General features: G+C 41.1%; 1 protein-coding gene across 5 annotated transcripts in view; it reads right to left on the bottom strand.

Annotated features, from left to right (window-relative positions):
- The window catches only part of bltp3b (bridge-like lipid transfer protein family member 3B), a 54,055-nt gene extending 42,542 nt beyond the window's left edge, over positions 1-11,513 (bottom strand). For 2 of the 5 annotated variants that reach the window (XM_059325749.1, XM_059325745.1), the window contains exons 1-2: positions 11,137-11,513; positions 31-193 (exon numbers count right to left, since the gene is read on the bottom strand). In XM_059325749.1, coding sequence (XP_059181732.1) covers positions 31-193; positions 11,137-11,180 — 207 coding nt within the window. In that variant the 5' untranslated portion in view covers positions 11,181-11,513. The remainder of the gene's footprint in view (positions 1-30; positions 194-11,136) is intronic. The other 3 variants (XM_059325746.1, XM_059325747.1, XM_059325748.1) reach the window with 2 other exon arrangements.
- Between the last annotated feature and the right edge of the window lie 2,133 nt (positions 11,514-13,646).

Here is a 13,646-nt window from a genome sequence, read left to right as displayed (position 1 = left end):
CTATGACTCTTCCTCTGACTGTCCTCTCACCCTGATGGCGGCCTTGTTGCACTCCACGCGGTTGATGGCGAGCCAGGTGGGCAGGTCCAGCAGACTCTGGAGGACCTCCTCGTCCAGCTCCAGGTTGGTGAGCTGGCCCTCGCCCTTCAGCGTGCTCAGGTTGATCTTGTCCGGCGACAAGTTCTTAGCAAACCTACGAGACACAGAGGAGAAGAAGAAGAGCAGCTTTGAGCCTGGAGATATTTATTTATAGAAGCTTCTTGGCAAAGCAACAGGCCGGACAAACAAACCAGACTGTTCTGCTCAGTACTGGACGGGAACAGAGGCCCGATGCAGCACACTCATGGTTTATTATCATGAATATCAGACAGAGGGAATTACAGCATGGAAGAACAAACCCACATCTAGAAAATAAGCCTGTCATTTAGGGTTGAAGTCATGCTACGAGACCCAGCTACAAGTATCAACATAAATGAACCATAAACTGAAACCTGAGCTTAGAAAAGCATGTTATTTTCTGATTTAAGCTGATTTTAAGTGTATTTTCTTGCTTCGTTTCATAGTTTCCACCTAATCTGATAATATCAGCGGGAAGAGAGGACCAAGGTACAAGGTGTTGGAGTTTCAACAATGAAAATAAACTCTAAAAGTATAATAAGAAAAGGATGTAAAGACAGAAAGATAGCTGACAGGAAGGTACAGACTAGACTCAGTCCCAGACCAGATTATTTGTCTGCTCAGGATATTTTCCGTTTGAGAGACTGGTGCTGGACTCTGTTCACAGCGAGGACAAAGTGTCCCAGCCCCCTCCTGCGTCTGATGATGAGGTGCCAACAGTCACCCTTGATTAAAAGCTATGAGCCAATATTGATATTTATAAGCTGAGTGTCTTGGGGAACGCTGTGTGTATAGACGCCTCTGTGTGCTGCAGAGATTCTGTGTGTTTAGTCTGTTTGCTCTTTAGTTTAAGTAAATATGCTTGAAGACACAAACTCTGAGTCCATGACCTGAGAGTTTCTGCCCACGCTCCAGTTTGATTATTGGTTAATAGTTAGCAGAGTGGGCAGATATACTAAATGGGTTATTGACCCTAGCGTCTCTGCAGCCGGCTCTTATTGAATCTCTTAAAACAGAGAGAGTATTGATTTCACATTGTGGAGCTGACGAGAGCCGCAGCCTTCATCCTGGGACAGGATTTAGATCACTACAGGTTGAATCTGTGGTTTGTGGTTCAGTGGAGTATTTGAGAGGGAAAGAACTGCAACTAATGTGTTGTTGGTCATGTTTAATCTCACTTTTAAACATACATAACAGCACAGGTAGCCTTAATCTTGTTACTGGGCTAATCTCTCTCTCACTAGATAAAGTATGTGTCTCCCTGTAAACAGGACCAAAGCTCAGAGCTTCACCACCAACACAATCACTGGCAGACTGACCTGATTATCACAGTTTTATCATACTTTACTGCCCTACTAGCTTACATACTATATATACACTCAGGGGAGAGTGAGCAACAATAGCAGCTATAGTGGTGTAGTGGGTATCATGTTTTAGGTGACAGTTTTTCCTTTATTTGGAGAAAACAGTAGAGAAGTAACAAGAATAAGGGGAATTACATGCAACAAAGGTGCCTGGTTGCTCTAACAGGAGGCGTTCTTTAACCCCTCGGCCATTGAAATTTTAATCGTGACTTTTTTTTTTTCACAACCCAACCCAAGTTTAACATTGTTGGCTCAAAGTTTCAAACTGTCTTTCCCCAATAAGTAAACTTATGATGATACTGTAAATACAGCCTGAGGAAAAAGACCCAATATTTCCATTTTATTCCAGTTATTTCCCATAAATTCACGTCAACTCCCATAGAAAGTTTCCATCTGAAATATTCCTGGAATTTTCCAACCCACCGTCAAAAAGTGGTGCTGTATGATTATGGAGGGACTCAGTAACTGGATACTTTGAGGGAGACAAAAGCTTTTTGTTGTGATGGTCTGAGCCTCCTGATAGAAGACTGTCTGCAGGTAACAAGCTGCACAGAGACGCTCAGTATCTGGGAAACTAACTTCGCCCCGTGACCAACGCTTTATGATTCAGCTGCCCACATTATAAGAAATGATTCAGTCTGTCAAAACCCAGTTTCTTTCCACTCAACACCTTCTCCTGGCAGGTTTAGATTCTTCTCCAAATCGACATGTAACCTGTGAATTATTCAGCGGTAGCAGACATAAACAGAGACTCTGCTGCAGAACAGGAACAAGACAAAAATCCACTATCTCACAACAAAACACCAATAATCACCATGCTCATTGGCTCACATGGACACAGAGACACTCAGAGACAGAAACACAGTCGTCTGTGAGGTGTCTGTTGTTTGTGGAGCGTCTCAGCCGTGTGAGCAGTGAAATATTCATTCCTGCTGCTGATCAAGTATCAAGCAGCTAGCCAGCTAGCTTCATAGCTCCTCCTCCGGCTCCTCGGCCTCCCCTGGGCCTCCTCCTGCTCCTCTCCTCCTTCTCTTAAAGTCATGAATAACCCAACGCTGTAATAATGTGTTGTTGATGAGCTGCTGTCTATTATTAACGCTGATAAAGCTAAATAAGCTAAATTACAGACAGCTCGTCGATGAGGACAACAACTAGAGGCAGAGGGTATTAAGTTCATCCTCCCTCATCTTCCTCTTTCACCTCTTCCTCTCTCGCTGTCGGCCATTACTGCCGTCAGCAGGCCGGGCTCACCGGACCAGAACCGTCCAGAAAGAGATCAGGACTAGCTGCTGCCTGGAGAGGGCTCAAAATTAATAACTCAACAGTAAGAATCCATGCCCACATTCTTCCCCAAGGAGCTAGTTTTAACCCCTTACTCACATACTTTCTTCTTTGTTAATGGCGACATTTTTAAAAAGTTTAAATGTAACTTTCCCACAATAAAAGGTCAAACAACTACCAACTACTCACTACCAGACCTACTTTATGTATTTTGTTGAGTTGTGTATTTACATTATCCCAATATTTCCAACAACTTTCAAGAAATATGTCATTTTAATCAAGTTAACAGTCTGTTATAATTCATTTCTTTGCTTGTCATTGTCATAAACTGACTATATCAAGTCAAAACACATTTTAATGAGACACTTTTGAGACCTTGGTCATTTTTTATTTTATATTTTAACCTGATGAAGGATTTCAGTCATCATAGAAACAAGCTGAGCAACACAACAGTGTCAGAGAAACACTGATTTTTATTGTGAAACTGCTTTAATCAGTGTTTTTACCGTTTTAATCACTTGGTCCACATGTTGTGGAGAGCAGCAGCCCTCTGTGGATAATTCTGCTCCCACTAAAAAGCTCCCGGATGATGTTAAATCATCAGAGCTGAGCTAACGTTAGTAGCAGCTCGGCTCACAGCTCCTCCGGGAGGCCTCGTGTTTGCCAAACAGCTTCGGAGAAACTATGATTTTTAACATGAAGCTGCTTTATTCTGTGTTTTTATTGGTTTTAATAACTTGGTTCACTAATTTTAGAGCGGAGGAGGCCTCCGTGGGTAATTCAGCTCATAGTACAAACCTCCAGAACAATGAACACTAAAAGGATCCTGATGGGGAGAAGCTGACTGCAGTGAAACAACTCCCATCATCACACATCACCTCAAAGCTAAACTCAGCTTTTCTTATTGTGGAAATGACATTCTGTAAGTTTCAAGGGAGATGGATCGCTGTAAATCTGTCTCCTGCATTACATTTGTGTGTAAATCAGCTTAAAGACATTAAAGACAACAGTAAGCTGATCTTACATCTTTTCCCCTCAACCACAAATACATGGAGACCAGACTTTAGTCCGCCTCTCTTTAACTGCTGAGTCTGTGGATCCTCTGAATGGAAACAGAGGGACTTTTTCCTGCTCTGACGGTGCGTTCGTGGCGCAGCCTGATGACATCAGTGCCAGCTGAGAGGAGCCTGAGGGAGGATGGCCAGAGTGAGTCAAACAGACAGACGGCTTGTTTTAGCAACCAAGAAATAAATAAAGAGAATGAGACGAAGAGAGAGAGAGACAGAAACTGATGACTGAAGAAGAAGGAAACCAGAGGAGACATCCTCTGGGAGCACTCCTCTGGGATTTATGGTTTTGTCAGGAAAAAAAAAGGGATCTGGGATGTAACCACATTCCTGCCTGCCAGCTCCAGCAGCAGGCTTTGGCTCTGCTACAAAAATGGAGAATGTGACATTTAAATTGGCCTTTAATCCTTCACTGGCCTGTTCAGAGTCAACAGTAAAGTGTAATGAGTGTCAGACACTTTATTCAGTTAGAGACCAGCTGACAAACCAACAGGAGCCTGGGCTGATTGCTAGATGCCTGTGGTAACACCAAGACAATAAAATACAATCAATTACAGTAATGACATTAAAGTGTTCCTAAAAAGCTCATTTGTTTAACATGGTGGTCAACCAGGACTTCATTCTCTCAAATGTTTGATAAAATGTTCCTTTACTGCTTGTTAGAGGCCAGCAGCTCTGAGTGTTAGCAGGCAGGCTAGCTACAGTGGCTGTGTTGGTGAATCAAATGGAAAACTTAAACCCAAGCTAAAAATACCAGCCACCCACAGGCAGCAACCCTTTCTTAATGACTGGTTGCTGTTGTCGACCCAATATTCCCATTAAATAATTCCATCTTGAGGACTTCTGTCCTCCTCCAGGTTTGATTGAAGGTGGATCACATGAAACATTTACAACTTTCTGTTGGATGCTTTTATTGGCCAATCTGTCAGTTATTTTATAATTATATGTTAGATGGCTCACAGCTATTTACAAACTGATTGGCTCAAAGGTTACCAACAGCCAAGACTGTTGTTCTGTTTCAAAAGTGCATGAGCCAGTAGTAGTTCAACAAAAAGAGCAGTTCAGTTGCATATCACACATTTTGGTCCACAAACCAAACTCAATATAGGCAATATGCAATATTATTATAATATTATATTTGGTCCCTGATTTGCACCAAAACTAGAAAAAGCTAAAAACTTGATAATTTCTGTTCTTGGATAGCCAGTTAACATACTACGAAGTCAACAAAGTCTTTCTTTTATCATGTGTGCATTCAATATTAATCAATATCTTTTGAACAAAAGATTGAAAATATCATATTCTGCGGCTCTATAGAGAGCAAACTACATGACGTATATTTGTAGGCCAAAACAGAAGTTGACGTTGCCATATTATAAACATAATCCTCATTGTGTTTGAGAGGATAGAGATTATTATTATTATTATTCCTGTGTGCCCTATGAGATATCACAACCCTCAACAAACCCCTTACCAAAGTCCTAACTTGTGATAAAACAAAGAAATATACTAATGAAAATGAAAACAGCTGTACTGTTTGATATATCCAAGTTCAGAGAACGTTGTTTTCATAAATAATAAATGACTGTCAATGGTTGGAGCATATATAATGCTAAGAAAAAGCTGAAACATGATGATGTGTGAGCCTTCTTCTCCATGATTCTGGCTGCTCTCATATTGAATCATTATGTCATTAAGCAGCACTAACAGAACAGTTATTACAATGATCATCAGGGGGGATTATATGAATTATTTTCTAGCCTACATACCAGCATGAACAGACATATCTCCAGCTGTAAACAAACTTCAACAAAACACCTCCACACCATCACAGACACCAACCAACACCAGCAGCAGCCTGTCTCAGTGAGAGAGTTTATATTGGCAGCTCTGGAATATTCATGACCCTGAGAATATTCATGACCCCGAGGAGACGAGCAGCGCTCGGCCTGAAGGAGAAAACAATCCAAGACATCGTCCTCACAGCGCAGGACGCCAAGGACAACAGGGACCGTGGTCAAATGTCACAGAGAGACACACACATACAGGCTCTTCACACATACACACTGATGAGACACCCACAGCTACTCTCAGTGGTGACTCATGGCATAATAGCTTCCCACCAGCAGAGAGAGAAACACTGGGAACACTGGAGTTCATCACCGTGGTGCATCATCACTGCAGATACTGCAGAGAGGAGAGAACCTGCTGAGAGACTCGTGAGGACCAACACAGCAGCAGGAACCATCTCTCACACAACCATGTTACATGTACACTGGCCTTACTATATATATAATATATATAATATATGTAATAATACCCTGTGCTCCACCTCAGCTGACTCACAGCTGATCATGGTCCCCTAAACCAGTAGTTCTCAACCTTTTTGAGTCGCGACCCCCAATACAACATGCATGTTGTCCGTAACCCCCGCTCACTGAACACAATCTCACACACACAGTTCAGATCACCCAAAAAAGAAACAAAATTACCAAAAAAGACACAAAGACCAAAAAAAGACACAAAATGACCAAAAAAAGACACAAAATTACCAAAAAAGACAGAAAATGACCCAAAAAAGAAACAAAATGACACAAAAAAGACACAAAAAGACTAAAACACATGAACACATGAACACTTTAACACAGTGGAGACAGAGCTGACTTCCAAAATGATTTGGCGACCCCCAGAAATCATCTCGCGACCCCAAGGTTGAGAATAGCTGCCCTAAACTAACCCATCTCCTCTTCTGACTGCTTCATTCGTTAAAATAAAATGCTAGAGCACCCTGATAGGATGAAAACAAAGAACGAACAAACAAACATTCGCCATAAAATGAGAGGAAAGGTGAGCGAGGTTATAATAAAACCATCGTGACAACTAACTTCACCCTAAAACTGGACCTCACATACCAGCCTGAATATAAGCCTAATCCAGGTCATGAACTCTTTCCATTAGAAGCTTTAATAATCTTCTCATTCTGTGTTAGTTTGTCTCTCAGCAGCTCTAAGTTATGCACATCGGTAAAGTTTCCCTCTACCACTCAACATTTCTGCTTTTCCCCTGTGACAAACATGTGAAATATGCATCTACAGCTAGCTGAGAGCTGTGGTCTGGTGATGTTAATAAGCTCTATAATAAGAACGGTATGGAATGGATAGGCAGTGGTCGTTTATTTCAAAGCATAAATACATTTTGAGGACCACAAACAAAATAAGAAATCAGGTGAGAAACAACGGTGTGTGTTCATTTTAGGTTTTTCGGAAACCAATGGCTGTCTGCAGGTGAAGGCTAGCAGACGTCCAGATAACAGAGACCTGAATGCTTCTGATACCAGAATCTGTCTGATTGCCAACAGATTCTGCAGTAATATGCAGAGATCACTTTATAGAGATTACTGAAAAACAAAGAAACTTTTGCAAAGTCACTCCACATGTCTTCTAGAGAGGACAGATGTTCCTGTCTGCTAAAAAGAAAAGACTGAATAATCTATAACTCAATTGATTTAAGTCATTCTTTAAGCTTCTGAAGATGTTGCTGCTTTTCTTTATTTTTATAAACTAAATGAATTATGAGCCGTTTGTCAGACAAAACAAGACATATGAACATCTCACCTTGAGCTTTTGGGAAAATTTACCTTTTCTTAATACGTTTATTTAATGTTGAGATAAGGGATAAATCAGTGGTGTAACACATTTTATCAGCTAATGAGCAAGAGGAAAGGAAGGGTAGAGGAAACCAGACAGGAAGGAGGGAAGTGAGGAAGGACAGAAGGAAGGAATGAATGAGGAAAAGTAGGTAAAATAATCCAAGGCTGCTCCATCTGGGAATGCATTATCGCTTTCACAAGACCAGTCATTCATTAATAGAAAGTTAGAGTCTCATTCCTCGACTTAAACACCTGTAATTAGCTCCTGAGTCAGAATATCTGCCAGCTCAGTGTTCCTGTTCATAAGCTGAGTCGACCTTTCAGCCTCCCAGTGAAACAAGAGAGAAATCACACTTTAGAGAGGAACAGAGTGAGAATGTGACGAGGCACGTCAGTTTCTGTGGATTTCTCCCTCCGGGTTGGGAGTTACCGCTCCAAGCCAAGGAGTTTAAGCATTTTGGGGTTAGAGCTGGGCGATATGGACCAAAAGTCATATCAAGTAAGAGCAAATGTTCAGTCAAAGCCAAATATGACATGTCACAAGTATTTTTAAAAGAAACCGTTTATTTAAGTGAACATAAATACTGTTTAACAACAGTAGTAGCTTCTTTTCCCTTCTTTTTAAAAAAAATCAAAGCTCTATAAAGTGCACATTTAAATGAAAAAAGATCTTAAATAAAAATAGCCTATGAAATGAAATAGGCCAATCTTTTACTGAAATAAATATATTTATATGAGAAAAGAATAACGAACATTACAAAATAACTAAATATGACAAACCCTAATAACGGCAGCATTTATATAGAAAGCAGCCTGGAGCAAGAATCACAGCGCAAATTTGAACTATATCGATATATGTGATATGGTCTAATTCCATATCAAATTAAAACATATATCAATATATTTATATATGAATATATCAGCCAGCCCTACTTGGGGTCTTGCTCATGGGTCATGAAATGGATGCAGGCGTCGGACCGGACCGTTGTGGTGAAGAGAGCTGAGATGAGGCAAAGTTCATGATTTTCCAGTCCATCTATACTCCGACCCTCACTATGGTCAGGAGCTTTGACTAGTGACCAAAAGAGTGAGATTGGGGAAGAAAGTGGCCAACTTTTTCTCTGCTGGGTGGCTGGGCTCAGTCTTAGAGATACGGTGAGGAGCTTGGAGAACTTGGAAAAGAGCCATTGCTCCTTTGCGTCGAAAGGGGGACAGTTTAGGTAGAACAGGAATCTGATCAGGATCCTCCTAGACACCTTCAGTTGGAGGTTCAGGGCTTGTCTGACTGGTGAGAGGCCCATTGAGACCCAGAACATGCTGAGAGATTATATATCTGGTTTGACCTGGGAGAGCCTCTGGGTTCCCAAGGAACAGCTGGAAAATGTTGCTGGGAGCAGGACTTCTGAAACCTTGCTTGGCCTGCTGCCCCTGCGACCCGGCCCCAGAAAAAGGATGAATGGATGTGTGTGTAATGGGATCTGCTCTGTGTGCCTGGTGGCCAATGTTCTGTCGATAATGTAAACATGTAGTAATGTAGACAGACCTCGTCACCTCATCTCTCCCTGAGGACTAGAGGAGTTCTTCATCAATAAACTCTCACTGGAGAGAAACAGAACAAATGTGTGCCAACAACTCTCCCACGTCACTGAATATTAACAAACTGGTCCTTGCACATGAAAAGTCACACCCAATGCTTCGTCTAGCAGTTCACATTGTACAAAAAAAGGCTCTCTCAACTAGTGTAATATGTCATGCACGCCTCGGTGAACATAGCCAGAGGAGAAGCAATGAGTCAATGAGCTGTAAAGATGGTGGTGCTGCCTCTCTCAGGCTCGTCCTGCTCACAGAGAGCATTACAGGGACGTGAGTCCTCTGCAACAGTTCAGCATGGAGGCTGAGCTGGCATGTTGACACCCACAACATGACCCCATACCTGTGTAAGCACACCTACAGTCAGTTTATGAATAATCCAGGCAGCAGCGCTAACTATTCCTGGCTGAAGCTGACGAGGCAGCAACTGAGCCAACAGCATCTTTAAGATAAATATTATCCACGTAGCACATTACTCCTGTAGCCATGAGGTAAGATGATGCTGATTGGGCTTTCTGACACCAACACTTCTAACGTGACATCACTAAGACGAGCGGCGCAGGATTGGCCGAACGTCAAGACGGGTCAGCTTCCAGCCAGCCGACCAATCAGGACAAAGAAGATCAGATGACAAGCTCAAAGACTGATGACATCACTACTCTGCTAGCCATTTCCTGTCAATGTTGATGCTAATGTTGCTGAGGGCATGCACAGTCATGTGCCGACACACACACACACACACACACACACACACACCTACTACTACTAGGACAATGAAGGGCATGCCACTCACTGTGTGTTGCAGACAAACAGAGTAAGAGCGTGAAGGATAAATCAATAAATCAATCCTAAACACCATTATGTCATTAATTATGTCATTAGGGACTAATTAATCACAAAGGAACCATCACAAAGTCTTTTCTCTCCAAGCACGAGCATCTTTGTGCTTTTTCTTCTTAAAGGACACTAGACGGTCCACCTGCATACTGATGAGCTGCTCAGAGACTTAGTCATCTGTGAGCTGGAATATAAATGTGACAGCTGTCCTCTCTCATACTCCACTTAAGCACGCTCCACCTTTGAGTTTAGCACAGCGATACGATGGTTTATAGTGGATACTGTTTGAAGGTTTACAGGTCAGTAGCAGGTTACAGCGTGGGAGGAGAACAGGGCTGTTTCAAGCTCTCCCCCTGGAACAAAACAAGGAAGTAGTCCATTGAAAGTCCCTTGAGGGACAGTGGAAAAGAATAAATAATTTATGTGGAAGCAGGTTGAGCTGAATGCTAGACCCATAACAGCAAGACATTCAGAAAATAAATGGGCTCTTACACTGCAAGTAGCGCCAATAAACACATCCTGAACCAATATTATGTTCATTTATCTCTGTATGCATAAAAGGAAGCAACAAAATGCTGTAAAATGTTGGATTTAGGTGACAGGACAGCAAATGTCCATGTTTAAATGATCTTGTGTTGTGTTCAGGGTCCATGTGAACAGGGAGGCCCAGTGGTGAGAGGCCAGATAAGAAGGTTTAACATGGTGTAAACAAGCAGGACTGCCCCTGGCGCTCTGCCTATAAACAATATTTATGTCAAATAAGAGTAATTACCCAACAATTATATGATTTGTGTTGTGTTTTTCTAGCTACCAGTCACTTTGAGGATAGTTTGCCTCCAGGCTGAGACTGAGATTGCTATTTTAAACAATCTGACTCATGCACTGGACTGGTTGAACCTGCTACAGCCTGCAAGTGTTGGAGGGATTAGCTAGTGTCAGCTAGTGTTAGCATGTTAGCTGCTAACACTAGCCACGTCTCAGGTCAGCGGGGGTTAACCCAGCTGACAGGCTGACAGGCAGCAGGGAGGAGAGATAACTTAGTAAAAACCACCAGGAGAAGTCTTCATAGATAATCAGAGGAGATTAAATGTGTTTCTCGTGTTGTTTTCTACCATTAAAGGAACATTTAGGTGGTAGCTAGCTAACAGTTTGACAGTTGGATCCCTCCGCCGTCCTGCTCCCTGCTAACAGATCCCTCCGCCGTGCTGTCCCTGCTAGCCCCAGCACTCACCTGGAGAGATGCTTCAGGATCTGCTTCTTGATGAGCCCGGCCATGGCTCACACACCCGGTATCCGAGCTAGCTGCTAGCTAGCTAGCTGCTAGCTTTAACTGCTAGCTTCACTGCTAGCTTCTCCCCGACTCTTGGTTTATAAACACACTCCGCTCAGATTATCAGCCCCGTGTGTGTCACTCTTCATGTTAACGGTGTTCCCGCTTCATTCTGCGGGAGATGAGGGACCGAGGAAGGACAGAAGGCATCCCAGAGGTCCGACGGGCAGCCCGGCTAGCAGACAAAGCAGATCCCGCTAGGCCATGTCATGCAGATTCACTGATAAAGCTCCAGAACGGTCCGGATCTCTGCAATATCACACACCGAACACCTGGACAGCGCGTCGGTTGTCACGGCGTCTGGGCGGGGCGTCATGACGCGTTCAGGGTCTGCTGGGAAACTCAGAGATGAGATGTGGGCAGGGGAACATCTGAATCACCTCTAATTGGCCGAGGGTGTAACAAACAAGACGTGACGTCAGCTTTTGCCATGTTTTTTCAATAAAATATTTATTGGCATGAAAGTTTTGAGAACAATATTACCAAATCGTCTAAATATAATTTGCCTCAAGATTGGCACTATCTATCTATCTATCTATCTATCTATCTATCTATCTATCTATCTATCTATCCATCTATCTATCTATCTATCTATCTATCTATCTATCTATCTATCTATCCATCCATCTATCTATCTATCTATCTATCTATCCATCTATCCATCCATCTATCTATCTATCTATCTATCTATCTATCTATCTATCTATCTATCTATCTATCTATCTATCTATCTATCTATCTATCTATCTATCTATCTATCTATCCATCTATCCATCCATCTATCTATCTATCTATCTATCTATCTATCTGTCTGTCTGTCTGTCTGTCTGTCTGTCTGTCTGTCTGTCTATCTATCTATCTATCTATCTATCTGTCTGTCTGTCTGTCTGTCTATCTATCTATCTATCTATCTATCTATCTATCTATCTATCTATCTATCTATCATCTATCTATCTGTCTGTCTGTCTGTCTATTACAGGAATATGTTGTCATTGTTTTGACAGTTTTCTTTATGCAAATTTTCAGGGCATACATGGATCATTAGTTTCTAGGTTTCAATTTCCGTCTCTGGAGAGATAAATGTACGTAGGTAAATAACCTTTATACAGGAAGAGATGGATAAAAAAAAAGATAAAGATGATAATAATAAATATTAAGAAAAAAAGACTTAACAAAAATAAACCCAAAAAATTAGAAATAAAATAAAAGAGAGATAGCAATAATAATAATAATAATGGTATTAAAAATCTCAGAAATTTTACTTTAAATGAGTAAAAAAAATGAATAAGTAAATAAAAAGATACCAATACATTATGCATTACAATATAAAGTATAACATTTTTTAAGAAATAAGTAATAGTAAAAGAAGAAAGAGAATATTAACACTACCACCAAAAATGTATACCCTCAGTTGATGTTTCCTCAAACAGATGCTATAATCATGTGATGTAAATAAATGTTTTACATTTATTTATTGTTTCAGAATAATCATTTGACTGTGTACTGTCTATACTGCTGTAATATCTGCAGGGTGAGTTTGCTCTCACTATAAAACGCTCGTTTAGCGCCATCTAGTGGTGAAACTGAGGATGCTTTAAACATAAAGAAATATAATAACTACAAAGATAACTTGATATTCTAATAAATGTTGGGGAAGTTTGCACATGAATACATTTAAAAAAACGTCTTATTTTATATTTTATTATAACATTATAACAGTATTGGTGACATAATAATTAGGCTGTTATAAATAAACTGAGCATCATACACACAAAAAGAAGAAATTTGAATTCTTTATTTTGTGTGTGTGGTTTTGTTTTTTCTTTTACTAATGTAGGCTAATACTACAAAACATTGTGTTCATTCACTTGCAAACACAATCTAACAGCTAAAAATACATTATTCACTCACATTTCTAATGAGAAACTTTCAACCTCTTTGCCAGTGGACATAAATCTGAAGATGACTGTGATGAGTCTGCAGAGATCATAGTAGAGATGCAGACAGGAGTTAAAGCAGCCTGCAGCAGCTGCCACGTATGAAAGGAGGAGCGAGCGGAGGAAGCAGCAGCCCCTCCCTGCTCTGCTCTGCTGCAGTCTGAGCCGGTTGCAGGAAGTTTGCATCAGTTTTTAGAACTGCAACATCATTCATCAACGTGTATTTGATAGTAAAACAGATATTTGCATGGTTTTATGTCAATAACAGATAGATTTGAAGACTTTTGAGTAGTTGTCACCATCGCTGCTACTGCAGTAAAATCAGTCCTGCATGTTTCAGGCTTCTCCCTCCTCTAAAATAAACTTTATTACAATTATCTGCTCATTGTTAAGCCATTGACAGGCTTCAACTTGAATGCTTGTTAAGACAGGTAAAATACGCAGAAAAGTAACTTTCAACACTGATTTCAACAC

The sequence above is a fragment of the Centropristis striata genome, chromosome 22 (genome assembly GCF_030273125.1).
Source record: "Centropristis striata isolate RG_2023a ecotype Rhode Island chromosome 22, C.striata_1.0, whole genome shotgun sequence".
Classification (NCBI taxonomy): domain Eukaryota; kingdom Metazoa; phylum Chordata; class Actinopteri; order Perciformes; family Serranidae; genus Centropristis; species Centropristis striata.
This window is presented reverse-complemented; position numbering and strand designations above follow the sequence as displayed.